Genomic DNA, 22514 nt, shown 5'->3' on the forward strand with positions numbered 1-22514 from the left:
CAACCTGGGAAAGGGTTTCGTTTGGTACATACTGAAACCTATCATCATAATAGTGATTTGTGTAGTCACTTTGTGGGGATTGGTGCGACTGTACAAATGGTATAGAGCAAACAGGTTGCAGAAATCCATGCGAGAACAGGGGAGAAGATTAGCTGCGATGCAGGAGAATCAGTACAGGAGTCTGAGGGCTCTAGAGGAGATGAAACGAGGGAATGTTGCGACGACTTCAGTTTGACAATCTATACCTAAGAGAGAGTGTTGCGATGATGATGACTACTGGAAGTCATCAAAGGGGGGAATTGAGAGAGCGCAGATCTGAAAAACGTATAAGTGCACCATATTTACAAGCACGTAGTATTAGTCTAAATATAGATTGCACAAGAGTGTTATACTCATAGAGTGAAAATACATAAGAGTGTTTAACTAGAATAGGGATACATATATCAGTGTGAAAACTAATGTAGAAGTTTGTAGAAATGTTAGAATGATGTTGGAGTCTTACGTTATGGGACTGTGTGAAAAAGAAATGTAACTCTGCAAACCATGGAAATGTGTAGGCCACATGGCATTTCACAAGAAACGAAAGATGCTGCTACACTTTTAAGTAACTCGGATACTAATGTCATTTTTACTGCAAAGTATTATTAAGCATAGAATTGAAATATATGTTTTATATAGATGTGTTACATTATAGTAATGTGTGTTAGTTAGAATGCTGTTTAAACAAAAAAATTAAATGTGCAGAGTGCAGAGGCCTGTTTCATGTAATTTAGTAGGCCTGAATAGATAAAGTCGCTTCTTTGATCTACATGTGCTCGTTAAGGAGAGGTCGCACAGAGCACAAACGAAGACATAGTTTACGACTTAAAGATATGGTGGAGGCCGGAATTTGGGGCCCACAGTAGAACTGTCTATTTGCAGGTGCGAGGAGCCCTAATCAGTTTGGTGATGAATGGGCTTTGTTCAGAGACGCCTGGCACAGGCCTGGAGGAGGCTTCAGGAATTTCCTGGGGGGTACCGACCAGCGGAGAAGAAGCCTGGGAAGCAAGGTCAACTTTAAAAAAGGGTCCAGAGGAGCACCAGCATGGAATTTACCGCCAGAATCGATACCACGTGAGGGGCGTCTCTAGGGGCGTTCCTATTGGAAAGGAGATTTTGTATTAGGGACAGCACCCCAGGGAGGAGACAGAGCAGGGTCTGAGAAGCCTAAGAGAGTGGATGGGTAGGTAGATAGATTGAACACAAGAGAGCGATTCACCAAGAAGACTAAGAGAAGTGCGTGATCTTCTTTGGAAGTCACCACGGCTGACACCTTTTTAGGTAAAGATCTTGTTAAGTAGGGATGTCACTTAGTCTAGTGTAGGGACAGACTAATCTGAACTTTTCCTTTCTGTAAATGACTCTTAAGTTGCAACTCATAGCGATTCTTGCAACACTCATGGTATTTGAGATATTTTTGATAATTTCCTTTTGCCGATTAAGAGCATTCAGAGAATTTCTTTTTATATTGATACCTGTATATCTTTTGAATCTTATTCTGAGATGTTTGTATCTTCAGATACTTTTGGCTTTATAATAAATCTTTAAACTTATTTGTAGTCAGTGGTTCTTTAGAGTGGTGTTAGTTCTTAATTGATTAACCTAATAGTGGATTGCCTTTTACTCAATGACAGGTACCAACGATTCATTCGACTTGATTTGGGATCTGGATTTATAACCATAGACCAGAAATCCCGCGTTAACACCCTGATGAAAGAAGTATACCCATAGGGGCCTCTCACTGGCTGAAACATGTTGGCAATGATTGTAGGGTCATAGGACCATTATATCCTTGGGACACCCTGCCATTTGTTTTAATAACCACCATTAATCCATATTAAAGGGATACCTGGAGTACTTGGAGGATTTTTAATCATTAATCCCCCTGGCCTTTTCTCTTAAGTGCTCCCTGAAATACGGTTGAGCTCACCTTGGCCTTTTGGAGCCAGGGTAAATCCGATGATGAAGCATGACACTACTAGAGTGTGTGAGGGTTACCATACAAAAAGGAAATGCTCCCATTCGTGTTAGTAACATCTGATGAGACTTCTTAACTAGAGAACTGTGCCTAGCCGATATTTCTACTGGGCGGAATACTTATTTGAAGTGTTGGTACTAAGTTGGGGGGCGTATCCCCTCCTTTTCTCTTACAATACTGTGGATGATTCTCTCCACCCTTCCGTTCTCTGGCCATTTCTTTGTACAGTAGAGTACACCACCAAGCATGGCCGCACCAGTGCCCAGCAGCCCACTATGGAGGGTTGAAAAATGGGCAGAGAGAGGGACATTGATCAGCTCTTGCTTGCATGCTTCACTCCCGTCATCCGCACCTGCAGTAACATGAGCAGAAGGGAAGCACTGTGCGTAAGCTATGCCTTAGTCTCTTCTGTCTACAACTGAAGGACACATCACTTACCTTGGCCTCCTAACTACATGTACACTGATGGAGCGGGATAGAAAACAGAAATCTGTTTAAACCCGTGAAGTCACACTTCCATAAATAAATTAATAATGCTAACAATTTGTGCTGTGTGTATAATAATTCAACCTAGTTTTAAAGTTACATTACATTACAGAACACGTGGGAAATTAACATGTGTGCTCATAAATGTGCATTATGTTGCATTCTTATGTATGTGGAAAATAATAAATTAATCTTGTCTATTGACATGTCATAACTAATAGCAGCTGTTTTTAAAATAATGGCATGTGCTTATTTTGCTTCCCTTGTCTATGTGATGTCATTTCTACTATTCTAGGTGCACATAAGGTTTTATGGATTTATGAAGACTGGTAGATATAAAATGCTGCTTTATTTGTGCTTTACTGCTAGGTAATTTAGACTAATGGGTTAATTATTAGCAATGATGGGAGGCAACAGAACAAACTGTATTTCTTTCATTAATTATTCTTTTTGTTTGTTTATATAATAGTTTTACAAAGGAAGCTTAGAGATGGCTGCAGGAAAATAGTACCCTTTTAAAAGTGGCGCAGGGACAGTGGCGCAGAAAATTGACGCTTTCTGAAAGAGGCCTAATGATGAAAATGGCTCAAGTGAAAATAATTCTGAGAAGGATGGAAAAGGCCTCTGAGCTTTTATTTTGAAAGGTTTTGGATTGAACTGCTAAAAAGATGACTTTTTGGAGAAATTTGCTAACGTTTGCTAACGTGCCACGGGAGTTCAGAGCTGACTAGCTCAAGGTTAAAAGGAAGCTGTCGCTACAAAATGTAGCAGTCTAAGGAGAACTGCCAAGACTTCTAAATGAACAATGGACTAGTGAATTTGCCCGGACATGTAAAAAGGAGGTGTCACAGTTTACTGTGGTACGAGGTGGCTCAGCCAATGGAGAACTAGAATTCGTCTGCTGGAATGTGAAAAATAGTTAGCTCAGCTAAAATTAGGGTATAAGAATAGGTTCAGAGAACACATAGTTGGCTTACGCTCGAGAAATCTGGAGGACGATGTTATGCTGATGGACTTTACACGTGAGGACAGGAGTTTTTATTAATTACTTTATTATTAGGTGATGAGGGTAGAGACAGAGATATAGTTAGGATTTTGGAAATGCTTAATTTTACTTATTCCTGCTAATGAATAATAATTCTTGATTTATGCTCTTTTTATTAATACTGAATAAATCTTTCTTTATGACATTTTCTAATGCTTGTTTAATAAAATACCAAAACCTAAGTTTTTCTAGATGTGTTAAAATAAACTTTCTAAAATGACAAGCTGGTCTTGATTATTGCAGATGGTTTAAACAACTATATTTAGATCTTATCGCCTCATGATTCAAGCGCTCTATTGTTGTTATGGGCCTAGTGTTGTATTGTAAGTTTTGTGGTAGTAGATAGTGTCATTTGTGCAATATTTTGGTGAGAGCGCTGGATCAATTTCTGGTAGCCATCGGACGGTTTATATATGTTGTTTTTGACATACATGTTACATGCATGATACATATATGTTGGTAAAATCATAGGATTAAGTTTTAACACATGTTGAGTTTGTTTATTTTGTGCTATGTGTGTACCGGTACAAAAACTGTGTGATGAGAAGGTAGTCATGCAGAATATCTGATCTGTTTCTGTGATATCGCCGAGTATCACTGTTGGTATCGCCGTGTACCAAAAGTATTGTCGCTGCAATACAGTGTTGTCGCCGTGCAACACAGTTTTAGGGCTAGGTGTGAATCTTGTATAGTGAGGGTTTTCTAAGAAATTAGAGCAGCATGAGAATAGGGACAAAGCGCCTTCCATAAAACTCACTGTGATAAGAGTATTAGTTATATTCGAGCTTGAGTGAAGGGTAGGGTAATGTCGGTGCATGATTATCTATAAGCAGGTGAGAGTCCTGTACGGGTACATGTTTTATATCTATAAACAGGTGAGAGCCCTGTACGGATAACGGTGTTATTTTACTAACGGTGCATGATTTCTATAAACAGGTGAGAGTCCTGTACGGATTTCATGTGTGTCTGAAGTTAGGGAATTTTCAGTGTGAAAGTGCGTGATTGTTTTGTAAGGTATGTTCAAGTGGAACTCTTAGATACTGTCACTTCGCGGTGCGTTCAGAGGAAAATGAGTTCATATTCTTACGTGTTAGAAGGGTAGGGTAAGAGTTGCTCTACTGACAAATGGAAATTATCCTTAGTGTGAATAGCGCCGACTATTCCGAAGTGTGGATACTTGAATGTATGTAAACTATCCTAATTAGAGAAGCAGACAGATGAGTTTCGTTTTTTGTATTCACTAAAATGTACCAAAAGTAATTTTAAGGTACTTAGGAAAGTTCAGGATAAAGTCTGTACCATTCTAAGACTTTTTATGATGTTGTGCAGTGTTTAAATACATTTAAAAGTTCTGCACGCTAATAAAATTCAATTCAAAAGTGTTCAGCATAGTTGAAAAGTATAAAAAGGTGAACTGTGCTATTTTAAAACATTCAGGAGCATTTTAGAATGTTCTGTGTTAATTAGGCTATAATTAAGGTATTCAACGTTGTTAAACATATTTAAATAAGTAAAAAGCGATTAGTATTGATTTTATAAACATTCCACGCTTTAAATATAGTAATAAATCGTTCTCCGTAGTTTAAAACCATTAAAAAGTGCCCCGATCGAAAATTGTAAGGGAGGGGCTGGTTTTGCGAGTGAGAGCGTGTGGGGAGAGACTGCAGCTGCAGCTGCTGCATACGTCATCGCCCTGCCGCGCTCTGGTTGGTAGAACTGTCTGGAGCGTCATCACTGAGTAATGCTCTGATTGGTTCAGGCTTCCCGGAGTGTCAGAGCAATATAACATTTTATTGGCTGAAGCGCGATTAATGCTCGAAGTTATATTTTGTTTTATAAGTATTCCTGTTATGATTTCTGTCATCCTTTTGCAGATCGCGCTAATTTTATGAGAAAAACTGATTTAATTGCATGTCACATCACAATTGATGAATGCTGGCGAGCGTTGCACTGTTTAAAAAGTGAAGCGTAGCGTTGTGGGCTCATTAAATTGTAGTTATGAATATCCCCGTGTTGCTAGATGTGCGCTAATGCTTTAAAAGAAAATTATTGTGTGTCCCGAGCATTTTGAGAAGGAGGGGCTGCTGCCTGGGGAGAGCTGCCAGCTGCAGCGGCTGCTTGCGTCAGCCGCCGCGCTGCCATTGGCTAAAACGCCGTCGCGTCATTGGCAGAGCCGCGCTCTAATAGGGCGAGGCTCCGTGAGCTGCGCTCTGATTGGGCGAGGCTCTGTAATTAATTATTGGTATCTTGTAGTGTGGGTTGTATAGAAGAGCCGCGCTCTCATTGAGCGGGGTTCTGGCAAAGCCTGTGCGTGTAGATACGCTGTGTCTCCTTGACCTGCTGGCCTCCTTCGAAGTTGAAGAAATAACGAAGGGGCCGCACTGTGACTGGTGGAAGTCCCGTCGCGTCATCACAAGGCCGCGCACCCATTGGCTATTGACGCGCAGCGTCATACAAGGGCCGCGACCTTATTGGTTAAGGCTCCGTGAGCTGCGCTCTGATTGGGCGAGGCTCTGTGACAGTATAGGTGTCTTAAAATAAAATTAAATTACCGCTTTAGCATCTTTTTCCTCGACGCATTGATGTTATAAAGAGAGAAGCCTGTAGTAGATGAGCAAGTGCACTTTAAATAAAATTTTCATAGACAAAATAAATTAAAAGCGACTACGCGCTGTATACAAATTGATTTCCCAAAAGAGAGGCAGAGCACAGGGATCTTAGAAAAGCAATAGCAGTATTTGTCAGAGCGACCGCGCTCTGATTTGTTGGAGCATCCGGAGTGTCAGGTAAAGCTGTGCTTCGATTGATTGCAGTGTCTGAAGTATCGGAGCGAGGGAGCGCTCTGATTGGCTGGAAGGTTCAGCAAATGACAGCGAAGCCACCCTGTAATTGGTTGGAACATCGTTAATGGCGCCGTGATTGGCTGAGGCAGGTTACCCATTAAAATATTTGCAGGAGTCTTCTAAGGCTGTACTGTTAATGTCACAACTAATGTGTGACAAGCGTTGCGTGTAAATTATAAAGGAAAGAGGCTGCAGTGGCTGTAAATTTCGAAGCCGCTGTGCGCTGGTTGGTTGAAGTCTCAGGAGTGTTAGAGTGAGGCCGTACTCCAATTGGCTGAGGCGCGCTATTGATTTAAAGTAAATGCCAAATGCATTATAAATTGTAAATATTGCCGCTTTAGATTTTTCCCTTTAGCCGCGCTATTGGTCGTGTCATAGCTGATGTATGACGAGCTGAGAAAAGAGAGATTGCAGTGGGCAGTGTGTTTCAGCGAAGGGAGAGTGTAATCGGCTAGAACATTCCAAACAAAGGCTATGATTGACTGAAGTGTAGGGGGTGTGTCACAGTTGATACATGTTTTGGTTTTGGAGTGGCTAGGAAATATTGCGCATTGTACTTAAGTCAAAGTTACCGTGTACTGATTAGCTTAATAGTCCAGAGAAGCAGTACAGTGATTGAATGAAGCGCAATTGTGGATTTTTACATATTATAATAAGACTGAGCCTTAAAGCCTGTGACTGTCTCAGTTTCTGATGTAGCGCTTGCGTTCTGAGAACATAGTGTCTGGTAAAATTAAAATCCTGAGGCAACTTACTGTCCTTTCCTGGAGTTATTTATCAGTGTGAGAACAAGACAATGTTTGGTTCAATAAAATAATTAATAAAGCAGTAAAACAAATTATATGTAAATTAAGGCAAAACAGATTAGGTTTTCTTTTTCACAGGTATACGTTGCAGAAGGTGTGTAAGTGAAAAATAAATACATTTAAAACACATGTGATTACATGTTGGTATTATTATATATAAATATTTTGCGTTGCTACTGTTTTTGCAAATTAATATTTTTCTTTACAGGTAAATTAAATTAGTGATACAGGCAAATTAGGAGATATATTAGATTGACCAAATTATAAGGTTTTCTACACCTGATAGTGTTAAATTAATTAATTAATTGATCAGCAAACGCTGCAAGGCAAATTTAAAGAGTACGTTTACCGAATTATATAAAGAGAAAGAAAATGTCTTCCTTATATAAGAAAATGAAAAAAGTTGTTGCCAAATGCGAGAATAAATTAAAGATTCGAAAATTAGAGAATGTAAATAATAAAAGTGTCAAAGTAGAAAATAGAGAGCAGTATAAAATTGATGTTGTAAATATGGATCAGAACAGAAATTCAAGAAGACCCCCAGAGCAGATTAATGTAACGCCAAAAGTGTCAGATCAAATTGATAAAGTGCCAGCTCAAACTTTTACTAAAATTAATGCAATTGAAAAACATGATGAAATGATTGGTACACCTGGAATTAATATTCCTGATCATGTGAATTCATCAAATGATTTAAAGGAGTCCATGAAAATAATGGAAACAGAGATAGTGCCTGTGCTTGGAAAAGATGAAATTAATTCCGCAAATTTAAAGGTTCCATTACCTGAAAAGGTTTATTCCATTGTACTTGAAATTGAATTAGTAGGGATTGCAACTCAGCAAGAAACAGAGATGACTTCAGTTCTGGTAAGTGAGAAGTCCGACATTGACCTGATTGATTTGACACAGTCAGACGAGTCAAAATTATGGTCAAAAGAAAAGGAGATTGAAATAAATGAGCTGAATGAACAGCTACAAATGCAGCGACAGGTAATGTTTCAGCAGAATGACATGGCTTCATTGCCATTACAAATTTTTGTTACTGAACAGACAGAGAAAACAGATACAGGATTAAATAAAGAACAAGAAAACAGTCCGAAAAGATTAAATGCACTCCCAGAATGTTGGAATAAAATTGATGTTCTTTTGAGTGAAGACATCAAAGTAAAGGATGCAATTGATCAACAGATTGAAACATTGACTTCTGCAGGTTCACTTTTCAGAAATGCAAATTTAATTAAAAGGTTGATTGATGATATTCAATTGGCAGAAAGGTTTGTTGTCGTGATATGTGCAGCATACAAAAAGAATGATGAACATGCTTTGAGTTCACTAATACTAACATCTGTAGTTGAAACATGGCAGGTAGTCAAAGACTTACGAGATGATGCAACTCATGAGGAGAATAACACATGGTTGAGAAACACATGGTTGAGTGCAGATTTTAGACAGCGAGATGAGGATAAGATTTGGATACACAAAGATGACAGAGTAGTTTTACCAAATAGCATGATTACTGACATGGACAGAATGTACCATAAAATTGCAGAATTTCTTTACCAGAGGTGTCTGACATATCAGCAAGTGAACACAATTAAGAGAACAATTATGAGATTGGGAACAGAATTACAAGAGAGTGGTTCATTGACCAAATTACAAATAGATTTCTGTGAGATGTCACTACATGACAAACTGTGCTACATTTTTGTGATTTACTGTTTGATTACAAAATGGTTTGAAACATTTCAGATGCGACATAGTGATGAAATTACTGCTGAAAATTTTTCAGATGGAAGAAAACATAATGGAAACAGATTGCTCCATTGTACAGATAGAATAGATGTTGAGGAGCATGAGAATGTTATTATAAAAGACAGAGATGCAGAAATGTGCCTAGCTGCAGGTACAAAGTGGACAGATGTTCTTCCACTTGTTTTGATGTTTCTGAGAAACACTACTGATAAAAAGAGTCCACGTGAGATTATGATGGACAAGGTCATGAGACAGACATTTATACCAGAGAAAAGAATGATGACTATCAATGATAGCATCAAATTGGAGAACTGCAGAAATTTATCAGATGAAATGATTTCTGTGTTTGATGAAGATGAAACTGAAGTACAAACAAGAGAAAAAGAGCAAGTATTTGATCTGTTACCAGGTAAAAGGATCAGGAAAAAAGTTCGTCTAAAAAGAAATTATCTAGCGCCAAGGTGGCAGAAAAGGAGGTCAGTCAGTCTTGTCACAACAAATGCAGAAAAGTGTAAAAGACTGAAGAGGTGGATTGACACTGGCCATACTTTTCGTGTAACTACACCTGAAAATCCTGATGAGGATAGTGTCACAATTGATGATTCAGATTCTGAAGAAGAGCCTGAAGAGAATGCAGATCTTGAAGATCGACAAGTTGGTCGACATCTGGAGAACATGAATGGAAAACAAGCCTTGATTGAAGAAGACTTGAAAGTTGTGACTAAAGACTCAGAAAATGATGGAAATCTGCCAGAAAAAGAAGCAGAAGAAGAATGTGATCAGATTGTGATTCAAGACCAGGAGAGTATTGAAAAGCAGAAAAGTAGCTCTGAAAGCAGGAACAAGAATTCTGAAACTGGGAAGTTGAAGGTAATTGAAGAAGAAGATGAATTGCCAAGTACCAGCTACAAAGATGACATTCCTAACGGAGTGAAGCTGCTAAGTAAAGAAGTACCTGAGTCCAGAATGAAAATTTCTGACAATGAAACTGATGAGAGTGATGAAGATTCTCAGATGAGAAAATTCAGAAAAGGAGCTTGGAGAACAGAATGTAATGTGACCAAGCAAAAGAAGAAATTACTAAGAAAAAGTGATAACTGGCCAGAAGAAAATGAAGGCCTAAAATTCAAATTGAAATACAGATTAAAGAAACAGATTGATGAAAAATCAAGTCAAAAAGATTCTGTAAAGAAAAGTGAGGCAGGAAAGAAAATAGAAGTGATACCTGTAATGGAGGTAAATAATGAGAAAAAAAATTTGAAAAAGGGGGGTGTTAGAAATTTTTAGAAAATGTAGGTAAAATTTTTAAAATTTTTGTTTTATTTTTCTCTGCAAGCTTAATGAAAATATAATTCTGCTTTGGTTAATTTAGGTTATTGTTCTTTTTGAAATTAACAAGGAAAAGTTTAAGGTTAATATGACAAGCAAGATACTGACATTTTATTAGTTATAGTTTTTGCATCACTTTTATTGAAGCTTAGTTATATGTTACACAAGAGAAAGAAATAGAACTAGAGGGGTTTCTTAAAACTCAATATGAGAATTGTAGATAAACTGATGAGATAAGTCTTTAGAAATACTAATACAGGTGAAATTGAATCATGTTCATCTTAGATAAAATCTTTGCTAAAATATTGGGTGGTGGTGTGGTGATTTGTTAATCACCAGATGAGGGAGTTGATGGAGCGGGATAGAAAACAGAAATCTGTTTAAACCCGTGAAGTCACACTTCCATAAATAAATTAATAATGCTAACAATTTGTGCTGTGTGTATAATAATTCAACCTAGTTTTAAAGTTACATTACATTACAGAACACGTGGGAAATTAACATGTGTGCTCATAAATGTGCATTATGTTGCATTCTTATGTATGTGGAAAATAATAAATTAATCTTGTCTATTGTCATGTCATAACTAATAGCAGCTGTTTTTAAAATAATGGCATGTGCTTATTTTGCTTCCCTTGTCTATGTGATGTCATTTCTACTATTCTAGGTGCACATAAGGTTTTATGGATTTATGAAGACTGGTAGATATAAAATGCTGCTTTATTTGTGCTTTACTGCTAGGTAATTTAGACTAATGGGTTAATTATTAGCAATGATGGGAGGCAACAGAACAAACTGTATTTCTTTCATTAATTATTCTTTTTGTTTGTTTATATAATAGTTTTACAAAGGAAGCTTAGAGATGGCTGCAGGAAAATAGTACCCTTTTAAAAGTGGCGCAGGGACAGTGGCGCAGAAAATTGACGCTTTCTGAAAGAGGCCTAATGATGAAAATGGCTCAAGTGAAAATAATTCTGAGAAGGATGGAAAAGGCCTCTGAGCTTTTATTTTGAAAGGTTTTGGATTGAACTGCTAAAAAGATGACTTTTTGGAGAAATTTGCTAACGTTTGCTAACGTGCCATGGGAGTTCAGAGCTGACTAGCTCAAGGTTAAAAGGAAGCTGTCGCTACAAAATGTAGCAGTCTAAGGAGAACTGCCAAGACTTCTAAATGAACAATGGACTAGTGAATTTGCCCGGACATGTAAAAAGGAGGTGTCACAGTTTACTGTGGTACGAGGTGGCTCAGCCAATGGAGAACTAGAATTCGTCTGCTGGAATGTGAAAAATAGTTAGCTCAGCTAAAATTAGGGTATAAGAATAGGTTCAGAGAACACATAGTTGGCTTACGCTCGAGAAATCTGGAGGACGATGTTATGCTGATGGACTTTACACGTGAGGACAGGAGTTTTTATTAATTACTTTATTATTAGGTGATGAGGGTAGAGACAGAGATATAGTTAGGATTTTGGAAATGCTTAATTTTACTTATTCCTGCTAATGAATAATAATTCTTGATTTATGCTCTTTTTATTAATACTGAATAAATCTTTCTTTATGACATTTTCTAATGCTTGTTTAATAAAATACCAAAACCTAAGTTTTTCTAGATGTGTTAAAATAAACTTTCTAAAATGACAAGCTGGTCTTGATTATTGCAGATGGTTTAAACAACTATATTTAGATCTTATCGCCTCATGATTCAAGCGCTCTATTGTTGTTATGGGCCTAGTGTTGTATTGTAAGTTTTGTGGTAGTAGATAGTGTCATTTGTGCAATATTTTGGTGAGAGCGCTGGATCAACACCAGAAATCCAAACCTTCATTTTTCTCCATTCATACAATTGAGTATCCATGTTTCATCTTGAAATCAGCACTGCACTGATTTAACCCCTTCAGTGCTAATGACAAGGGTAACTCGTCATGGAGTTTCCATTGATTTCAATGGAAAGTGCATGCGGAGCCATAAAACACCTTAGCATCCAAGTGGTTAAGTCATCAGTCCTGCATAGGATTTTCTCTTTAGAACTCATCAACGGGACCTCCAAGTCGATTGTACCTAATTGCGGAACACAACTTTGTTTTCCCCAGCTTAATTTAAAAAAATGACCATTCAACATTTGCACTGATATGGAGCAGAAAAGGCATAGCCATTCATCAGTGGATGCTTCTGTGTGAGGGAGAGAGTGAAAGGTGTGCGTGTCAGGAAGAGAGGGATATGAGAGAAAGACAGTGTAAAGGAGGTTAAATGTGTGAGAAGAGCACATAAGTGGGGTTTGCATGGTAAAGGAGAATTGGGAAGAAGGAAGGTAATGTGTGCATAGGTGTTTGTGAGAGGAGCATTGCGTTGAGAGGTGATATGAGAGAGTTTATTTGAAGGAGAACTGAATGGTAAGATGAGTGTGTGAGACAGAAAAGATCTTTTTGATATAAGTGTGTGAAAGAACGATGTGATAAAGGCACGTATGAGACTAGATAGTGAGATGATTGTCAGGGAAAGTAGTGTGTGTGGGGGAGCTAGAGGAAAGTGATGAGAATAGAGAGAGCTGGCTATCAGAGGATAAACAGTAACCGGTGTCTTAATGATGTTTGTGAAGTGTGAGAAAGCCGTTATGAGAGATAGTGAAAGGAGGTGGAGGGGTGAAAAGGGAAAGCGTAAGAATCATTCATTTAGGAAGAGGAAGGAGAATAAATAGTACAAAAGAGCCCAAGATGGTGGCTCAAGACTGTAGCTGTGACAAGAGAAAGTGGTGTGAGACACAGGCAAAAGCAGGGACATTTTTTGTGGGATGGAATACTAAGATGGATGCCTAAGATACCTCCAACAGAGGGTGCCATATTAACACTAAAATCACACTGAAATAGGTATTATCATCCATGGGAATACAAAGCAACAACCACTCAATGAGATGGGAACAAGAGGGGATATTTAAGGTGTGAAATTTGTGTGAGGGAGGGGCACTAATCCCATTTTACATGCTAGTGAACACGACGGGACTCCGCCTGCACTGCAATTCTGTGATTCTAAGCCTGCACAAGAGGAATAAGTGTGAATTCAGGAACAAAAGAGGAATATGAGGGTTCTGAGGTGCACACCCATCTAATGTCCTGACTTAATAATATGGCGACACTAGAAACTAAGCAATCTATCCAAAATATACAAATGTGACCTGGAGTCACATTGGACGTGCACGCTGGTAAGCAGAACAGCAGAGGAAAAGTGATAAACTTCTAATTATTGCTTGGATGAGCTAGAATCTGTTTCAACTCTTAAGAATATATTCTTGTGGTAGATATCATAGGTACGGTACAGAATCTAGGAAACTACACTGGCACTAAGTTTGTAGGCTGAATACCAATAAACACAGGGATGGCAACCTAAAGAGCCCCTAGACAATGGAAATTGACCACCTCTCCTACCCACCGAGATGATACTGTACAGAGAGGTTAACAATGTATAGAGTCCTCAAGATTTGATGGTACTCTCGTATCACAAGAAGATCAGGGATCATGGCCGTAAGACCTAACGGTATGAGGATTAAGTGGATCAAAATTGACCCTACACAATTTATGGAGAACATAATTCTTAAATGCAGTAGTGAAGTAGGTTATTGCTTGGCATCTAAAGTGATCCCGGCCACCTTACTTACTAACTTCTTAAAAATAACTAAAGCAGTTGAAAACTCACTTATAGTAAGAAGTCGAAAGCCGAGGAGAACCCATGTGATGTCGTTTGACAAGCATTGTGCCGAGTCACTGAAGAGGCTCAAAAAAGCACTTGACACCAAGCCCAGAGACACAGACAAAATTAGAGAGGAGCGTCTTAATTATAAGACTGCCCTAGTAACCAGAAAAAAAGATCTGCAAAATGAAGCTTGGATGAATCTGGATATGGCTGCAGAAACAAAAAAACATAAATTGTTCTGGGAAACTGTAAATAGCCCTTTTTTAAAGAATGATAATACCCCTGAAATTACCTCCCATGTTAGTTGCCGCGCATGGATAGCCCATTTTACTGGGATTTTTAACTCTGATTTTAATCCAGATGGGTCAATTTTACTTATAGATACAGTACCATGTTCTAAATGGCAAAAAATTCAATTATCTGTGACCCTAACTGAGGTTACGGAGGCAACTAGAAATAGTAAAGTCGGTAAAGCCCCTGGGCCTGATGGGGTGCCCATGGATTTTTACAAACATGAAATGACTTTATGGGCCCCAATATTGACACGATATTTTAACGCTGCTATAGAAGATAGGATTCCAGAAACATGGGGACAGTCCATTATTGTGCCTCTTTACAAGAAAGGTTCTAGGTCAGAGGCACGAAACTACCGTCCCATCTCACTCCTGGACTCGTCAGTTAAAATTCTCAGTCGAGTCCTATTAGAGAGGCTGGAAGCCTGGGTCGAGGAAAATAACATCTTATCCCCAGTGCAGTACGGGTTCAGAAAGGGGATGGGAACAATGGAACAGTGTGTGAACCTGGACCTCATAGTCAGCAAGTACACTAAAGCCAAAGAGGGAAATCTATTCTTGTGCTTTGCTGACTTGAGTTCAGCATTTGATCTGGTGGAGCACACGCTGCTTTGGCCAGTTTTGCTGGAAATGGGTGCCCCAATTGAAATCATGCATTTTCTGGCCAGACTGTATGAAAACCTGTCTAGTAAAGTCAGATTTGGACCTGATGGAGAGTGCACACCCTTTTTTAGAATTAACAGAGGTATCCGACAAGGTTGTGTGCTCGCCCCACTCCTATTCTCTATTTTTATAAATCAGATAGACCAAATTTTAAGACGAATTCATGCAGATGCACCTATTATTAATGGTAACCCAATTCCAATTCTTTTATATGCGGACGACGCTGTTCTTGTCTCCCGGACCCAAAATGGCCTGCAATGTTTGATTAATAAATTCTATACTTTCACTGAGAGTAGAAAGTTGAAAATTAACAAAGGAAAGACATTCACAATGATATGTGGCAAGAAGCCAAGAAAAAGCAGGTCCTTTTATTTAGAAGGGGAGAAATTAGAATCCGTAAGGAGTTTTTGTTACCTAGGCATCACTTTTTCAGGAGATGGGAGATGGGCCAATGAACAAGACAGTGTCCACTGCAAAATGGCAAGGAACACAAGTTGTGTTTTTACATTTGCAGCGAAATTAGGGGGTCGTAGAATTCATGAGATGCTGTCAATATATAATTCAAGGTGTATAACATCAGCCCTGTATGGGGCCGGGATATGGGGATATCATTCTCAGAGTGCCAACTTAATTCAGCATGAGGAGAATGCCTTCCTGAAGCGATTACTTTGTGCTCCGGCTGCGGCCTCAAACGAGCTAATACATAGGGAAGTTGGCTTAAATCATGTCAATGACTTAATTGCCCTACGCCCCCTGTCCCTATGGCAATCAATCTGGTCAAAAGAAGAGACAAAATTTACCCAGGATGTGATTAACGATTGTCTAAAGCTCGACCGCTGCTCAAGTATCCCGTTATGTCACATACAATTTTGGTATAAGACACTTTATGGCCGTGACATTTTTAAAGATCCAACAATGGGGACAGGGTTGTCAAAGCAGGAGCTTAAAGTCACTTTCCTGAAATATACAGGTAGTACCAGAATGAATAATTATGTAAAACAAAGTACGTATAATTTTTATTTAGAACATAATATTAAAGAAGGTTTTCAAACTTACCTTACTGTTGTTAGCACTAGTTCCCACCGTTTTGTATTGATCCGTCTACGGTTGGGGATTGCGCATCACCTAGTGGCATTCCCAACAATTAAGAAACCCGGGACTTGTTTATGCCCATGTGATGGTACATCGAAGCAGAGTGGCTGTCATTTTATGCTGTTTTGTAATTTTTATAATTCTTATAGAAAATTTTATTTGAAACCCATCTTTTTAAAATATAATATGCGCAGTACAAAGAAAGCGATGCAACTGATGTTTAATCTAGAGACCCCAGATATATGTTTTCATGTGGCCACTTATATTTTAAAATGTATTTCAGTACGGAAATCAATCATTATATGAATTCAATACACAACTGTGATTTACATGCACTTTATTATTGCTGGTTTGCACATGAATAATTCTTTATATGTATTGATACATCTTTTAATATTGCTAAATGTGCACATGTGTTAGGAATTGAGTACCTTTAGCACTTACAGCACTTTATACCTTCCACCGGTGCATGCAGGCTACAGCGGAATGGCTCCGCTTGAACTCATTACAGTTCAATGGAACTAAGACAGAGGTCTTGTACTGCTCTAACGACCGAGTTCCCCGAGATCTCCCAGACGATTTCTGGCCTTCGTCATTTTCAGAGATGGTGTCAGCCGCACGATCGGCACGTAATCTGGGTGTCATTTTTGGGCCCAACCTGCAGCTGGATCTGCACGTAAATAAGACCACCTCAACGTGCATGATGTTGATCCGCATGCTGCGCAAGGTCTTACCCCTCCTCCCTGAGCAAGCCAGACCCGAAGTAGTGCGAAGTACCATCCTAAGTCGACTCGACTACTGTAACGCACTACTTCTGGAGGCCCCGGTAACACTTCTGGGCAAGCTCCAAAGGGTGCAAAATATGGCTGCCAAACTCGCCCTCTCCCGCCCTTATTACAGCTCTGCAACGGCAGCGCTACAGGAACTCCACTGGTTGCCGGTCCATCTACGCGTTCGCTACAAAGCAGCGTGCATTGTGTTCAGGGCTATCCATGGCCTGGGCCCAATCCCTTTGCAGAGAATGTTCGCCTGGTACCTTCCATCCCGAGCCTTACGCTCCTCTTCATCCAGGCTACTAGTAGTTCCACGTTTCCAGAGAGTGAGGATGGGTGGCCGATCGTTCAGAGTAGCGGCGGCTAAACTCTGGAACTCCCTGCCAATATCCCTGAGAAGTCTTGAGGATCTTTTAGCCTTCAGAAAGGCGTTGAAAACCTACCTCTTCCCTAGAACAGGCTAGGCCGCTGAATCTGCTGGATCATGGGTCGAAGCGCCAGGATGCCCTTGGTGGTGACAGGTTGCGCTATATAAGTATACCACAATACAATACAATACAATATACTGCTAATTTGCACATGTACTATTAGGCGAATGCACTAACAAGCACTTTAAGACTGCTCATTTGGATATGTGCTGCTAAATGTATATTGCACTTAGTAAGGATGGTATTCGGTAAACCAGAATTGATATAAATGTATGATGTATTGTAATTTTACTTGATTGTTGCTATATGGTTGTATTTATACATACCGAATAAAGCATTTTGAAATTGAATTGATACAAATGTGACCTGGAGTCACATTGGACGTGCACGCTGGTAAGCAGAACAGCAGAGACAAAGTGATAAACTTCTAATTATTGCTTGGATGAGCTAGAATCTGTTTCAACTCTTAAGAATATATTCTTGTGGTAGATATCATAGGTACGGTACAGAATCTAGGAAAATACACTGGCACTACGTTTGTAGGCTGAATACCAATAAACACAGGGATGGCAACCTAAAGAGCCCCTAGACAATGGAAATTGACCACCTCTCCTACCCACCGAGATGATACTGTACAGAGAGGTTAACAATGTATAGAGTCCTCAAGATTTGATGGTACTCTCGTATCACAAGAAGAATTTCTCTAAATAAAAGTTCAGGAACTGAAAATGCCAGGAAGGTTTTATAGGGCTAAAGGAGAAGATCCATTATCTAGAAATGTCTGGACTGAGCAAGGAATGATAACGGCACAGTTGTGATGTCGCAAAGAGATAATTATTTTAAGAGAGAGGCCAAGCACTGACTGAGGTGTGAAGACTGCAAAATCAATGTCTTTCATAGAGATTATTCTTCTATGGATTGCATATTCATTTTACCTGAGAGGAAAGATCCTTCTAAAGCAAGTTCAAGTATTGAACATAGTATGGAGACCACAAGTTATTCTTAGGTAACAGAGATAATCCCTCAACGGAGAGGGGAGTAAAGTGCTGAATTAAGAAGTATCCCCTTTCAGGGGATACTTCTTTAATTAGAAAAAGAAAACAAGGATCAAAGGTGACATGAATGTAGAAAGCACCTGGCCTTCATCATGATACGCATTGCATAGACAGATGGGTGCATTATGTGTGTGCTTCTCAAACGATCACTGTCATTTACTCCCTCCTCTTCTCATCCACTGGAGTTTCCACCAGACTCTTTATGGATGGACCAAGGAATGGATGCCTAAGGAGCCCTACACCATGGCAGAGGGTAACAAACACAGAGGCGCATCATGCTTCTCAGAGATAATCCTTAGATGCTGATGAAGAAGTGAAAGGGATCCAAGGTGGCATTTTCAACGGATACCCTGGAGTTGATCGATAATGAGAGGATGTGAATTGATGCAGGATAAGTTCTCATGTAGTCAGTTTAGAGACTACACAGAGGACATAGGATTTGAACCATTGCGTATTGGCCAACTTTCCAGAGAAAGGCATTCCCAACATATTGAGTTATATTGTGTAACAAAGACGTGGTTACCAGCATTAGAAATTCACATTACATATTAAGACTTTGAGGCCCTGCTTACCCAGACAGCACTCCCAGAACAAGATTGAGGACGAAAAAGGATCCGATGATAATGAGAGGGATGAAGTAAAGCCAGTTCCACGTGGCTCCTAAGGCATCATTGGTCTATTAGGAAGAAGGAAAGGGAAACATAATTTGAGTTTTTACTTGATTCTCTCCACACAGGCCAGAGACATATCATTCTAGACCTAGACAACAACAAGTTCATATTCCATTTTGGCCTTCAGGACATGCCCCCAGTCTCTACCAACATCACTAAAATCCATCACACAATCCCAGACAAGCCTCTCGAGCAACTAGAGGACATTCATAATTCAACAAAGGTAACCATGAAAAAGGCTTCAAAGTCTCTTATTAATTGAAAAGGCTGGTTCTGATCCCCCAGGCCCCATACCACTTATAAATGCCCAGTTCTATTGAGGTCCTAAACATTCCTCGTACATATTAAAAACTAAATTTGGGCTTCCAAATTTGCTCCCATTAGCGCATATTCACAAACTGCATTTGTAGTAAGATTAGTGCCACAATAGTGCTACTAACTTACTTCAAAATGCTATTCATAAACCATTGCACATAGATGTCTGCCTCACCTTTCTTTCTTGTGCAAAGGACAACAAATCTTCCAATTCGAAGTAGAAAACACAATGTTTAAAGTTCACCTCAACAATTTTAAAAACTGTTAATGCATGTGATTGGTAACAATAAGTACAGTGGGTGGTATGAAACTCATACCTTCCTTAATCATTTTTACTTTATTCTGTAACCAAATGGCAAGCAAGGACCTTCTGCAATAATTCTGTGGGTCATCACAAAAAACATGACGGAATCCCTGCATTCCCTGATAACTAAAGTGACAGGGACATTGTTCGCAGATTAGCCCTTTCACTTGCCTGTGTTACATCATAAAAAAAAGTATTTTATTACAAACATATACTTCAGTCGTTTTCTTACAAATACAGAAAGTGAAAAAAATAAACAACAAAAATATTGATTATAATATAGGCTTGTGTTACACTTTAATAATAAAAAACGATTTCCTAAATATAATGAAATACTCCGGTACTATATGGTTGATTAATAAATAACGAATATGATAATTTCACCAAATAATGCATTTGACTTATTTTTGAATAGTGAACTTTATGTGCTCTACGACTACTTTAATTTAATTACTTTTATGTGATTGTTTCTTTTGACCCGGATGATAAATCGAAAAAGTTAGGGTTAAAATTTGCACAGCATAACAGAGAGTTTTTTTTTATCTTTTACAAAAGTAGACGTATTCACCAAGACTCCACTGAGTTTTCTCGCAAGCCCTCGGAGTTCCTGGTGTATCTTTGCTCTCCAAAATGGGATATTCTCTTTTAACTACTGTCCTCAAATTATTCGACTATGCACCGAGCATAATTCTTGGGTTAAGAGACTTTTCTCACGAAATAACAAAAACTTTAAATTGTTCCTTCGATTTTATTAAGAAAATAAAAAAATCCATCCCCTCATTCCACAATTATAAGTAATTGTAGATGGATCTCACTTTTATCTTTTCCTTGAAAACTTCAGGAAGAAGTCAATTGTCAGCCCTGAAGTTTTCTATAGAACTAAGCAAACTTGACACAATCGAGCTGCCTGTCTCAACACGGCACGGAAAGTGCTCTGTCATCATGCTTTGATAACCGACATATTCTCTTGGATGAAGGTTACTCTGCTCTCATCCTATTAGATCTTTCTGTAGCATTCAACATTGTTTGTGTCTCTGCCGTCTTGCTGAAATCAGTTTAAAGAATACTGCATCAAACTGGATTGACGGTTGTTGATCTGACCGTACCCAAGCAATCTGACTTCCAGAAATACCTTCGTCCTTCAAAGCTGTTGGACAAGATGTCAAGCTCTCTTTTGCCTCGCCTCACTGCATCGTCGCTGTCACCTCAGACGTCAGATGCCAGACGCCTGCAGGAGCAACGCATGCTCGCACCCGTGTACAGCTTCTAAGCTGAAAGTGTTGATCGTCACTGACTGCAGATCGGCGCTTTACACCCGCAGCTTTTTGCAAGCCAAGCGGGTTTTGCAAGCACTATTTTACAAAACAGCGTCCACGACGTTATCAACCCTGCCAAGTGCCACGCATCTCGTGGTAGGGTCACACTTTTTTGATAATGTCCCCGCATCACCGCACTGGTTAATATCGTCATGCAAATTAAGTGCTAAACAGCTGACTAGATTAGACCGAGTGTTGAACTGTGTCCTGAAGAGTTTTGCTGAGGTTAACACCTGTCTGTTCTCTTTGTTTGTTACTGTTAGAGGTAGCGGGCAGTCTTTGGGTTAAAGACAGCCCTCATCAGGCAGTCCTCATCAATGGTTGCCACACACCTGCCTGGCCCCTCCCCAACCCCACCAAATTATAATTCTTGATTTCAGCACGGATGGGCGTACGCATACCTCCCAGGTATCAGCACGAGAGAGTGGTTCATGCCCTCCCCCTCCTCCACTACAGACAACCTCTCAGTGGTCACCAGTCTCATCTCTATCCTTCAGGTGAATCCCCTCAGCTGAGAGCAGCCGAGCCAGGTCTTCCTTGTATCCTACTTGGACTGCCTAGACGCCATACTGTGCGGGCCACTGCTCTCCGCCCCAAGGTAAACTGGCTTGCAAGGAAATTTACTTGGTACTACTAAAAGGAATACATTTTGAAAAGCGAAGTGTGGCTTTTTAGCATCCTCAAACATTGTTTTACTGAACTGCTGAGGACGTGGTGTAACAGCCAGCACTGCTGACTTTGGAGCTGGGGACTCCGATTCGAGTCTCGGGTGGGTTCAACATCCTGTGATTCTGGGCAAATCAGTTAATCTCCCCATGCTCAACAAAAAAAGCAGTGTGTCCTTGTTTAATGTAGCTGCTGGTCATGTAAACCACTCCAGTACCTTCAGGTCGAGTTTGTGACATATACAACTACAAAAAAACACAACTCTGAAGGTTGCAGCTCCACAAGAGGCGGTCAAGACAACATACTTTCACCTCGTGCTCGCATCTGAATGCAACGTGCTGTTGAGAAATCATGATCTACACATGAGCAACTAAACTGGGCTCATTTTACACTTCTATAGTACCAGTCACAGGAAGCCAAGCCGCCCAACCCACTCGGTTTAGTTCCCTCTCCCCGCCTTGGATGGTTGCAGAGAGCTTGGGTTTCCCTTGGCTCAGACAGCACTCTGCAGTGCAATGATTTGTTACTCTGCTCTCCCGTCTCAGGATCTGGGCCTTCCCTTGTGTTTGACTTCAGTGCTTGGAAGATGGTACTGCAGGTCATAGATAGTATCCAAGAGGTAAGGGAAGGAGAGAAGAGCAAATAGAAGAGGGTGGGAGAATCAGAGAAAAACATACAAGTATATAAAGAGAGGAGAGAGATAGGAAGAGGGAGGCAAAGAAACAGACAAAAAGGGATCAAAGGACTAAACCCAGGAGCCTACTACTTCAACCCCGTGGGTAGGACTCACAGACTGTGTGCTACGGGGAGGGCCGGTGGAGCTAAAAAGAGAGGATGGGGAGGGCGACAGACAGATAAGTAGGAAAGAGGCTGTAAAGAGAGTGCTAGGGAAGGAGAGGTAAAAAAATGAGGAGAGAGAAAGAGAGGGGAAAAGATGACAGGGATAAAAAGAGGGAGGATGCAAAGAGAAAGGTAAA

The 22514-nt window shown here is 39.7% G+C and overlaps 1 protein-coding gene across 1 annotated transcript in view; it reads right to left on the reverse strand.

Moving 5' to 3' along the window:
• The window catches only part of CACNA1E (calcium voltage-gated channel subunit alpha1 E), a 1292345-nt gene that overhangs the window by 744073 nt on the left and 525758 nt on the right, over positions 1-22514 (reverse strand). Inside the window, exon 6 of the mRNA XM_078643465.1 lies at positions 18838-18941. Within this exon, the coding sequence (XP_078499591.1) occupies positions 18838-18941 (104 nt within the window). The remainder of the gene's footprint in view (positions 1-18837; positions 18942-22514) is intronic.

This window comes from Lissotriton helveticus, chromosome 1_1, assembly GCF_964261635.1.
Source record: "Lissotriton helveticus chromosome 1_1, aLisHel1.1, whole genome shotgun sequence".
Taxonomy (NCBI): domain Eukaryota; kingdom Metazoa; phylum Chordata; class Amphibia; order Caudata; family Salamandridae; genus Lissotriton; species Lissotriton helveticus.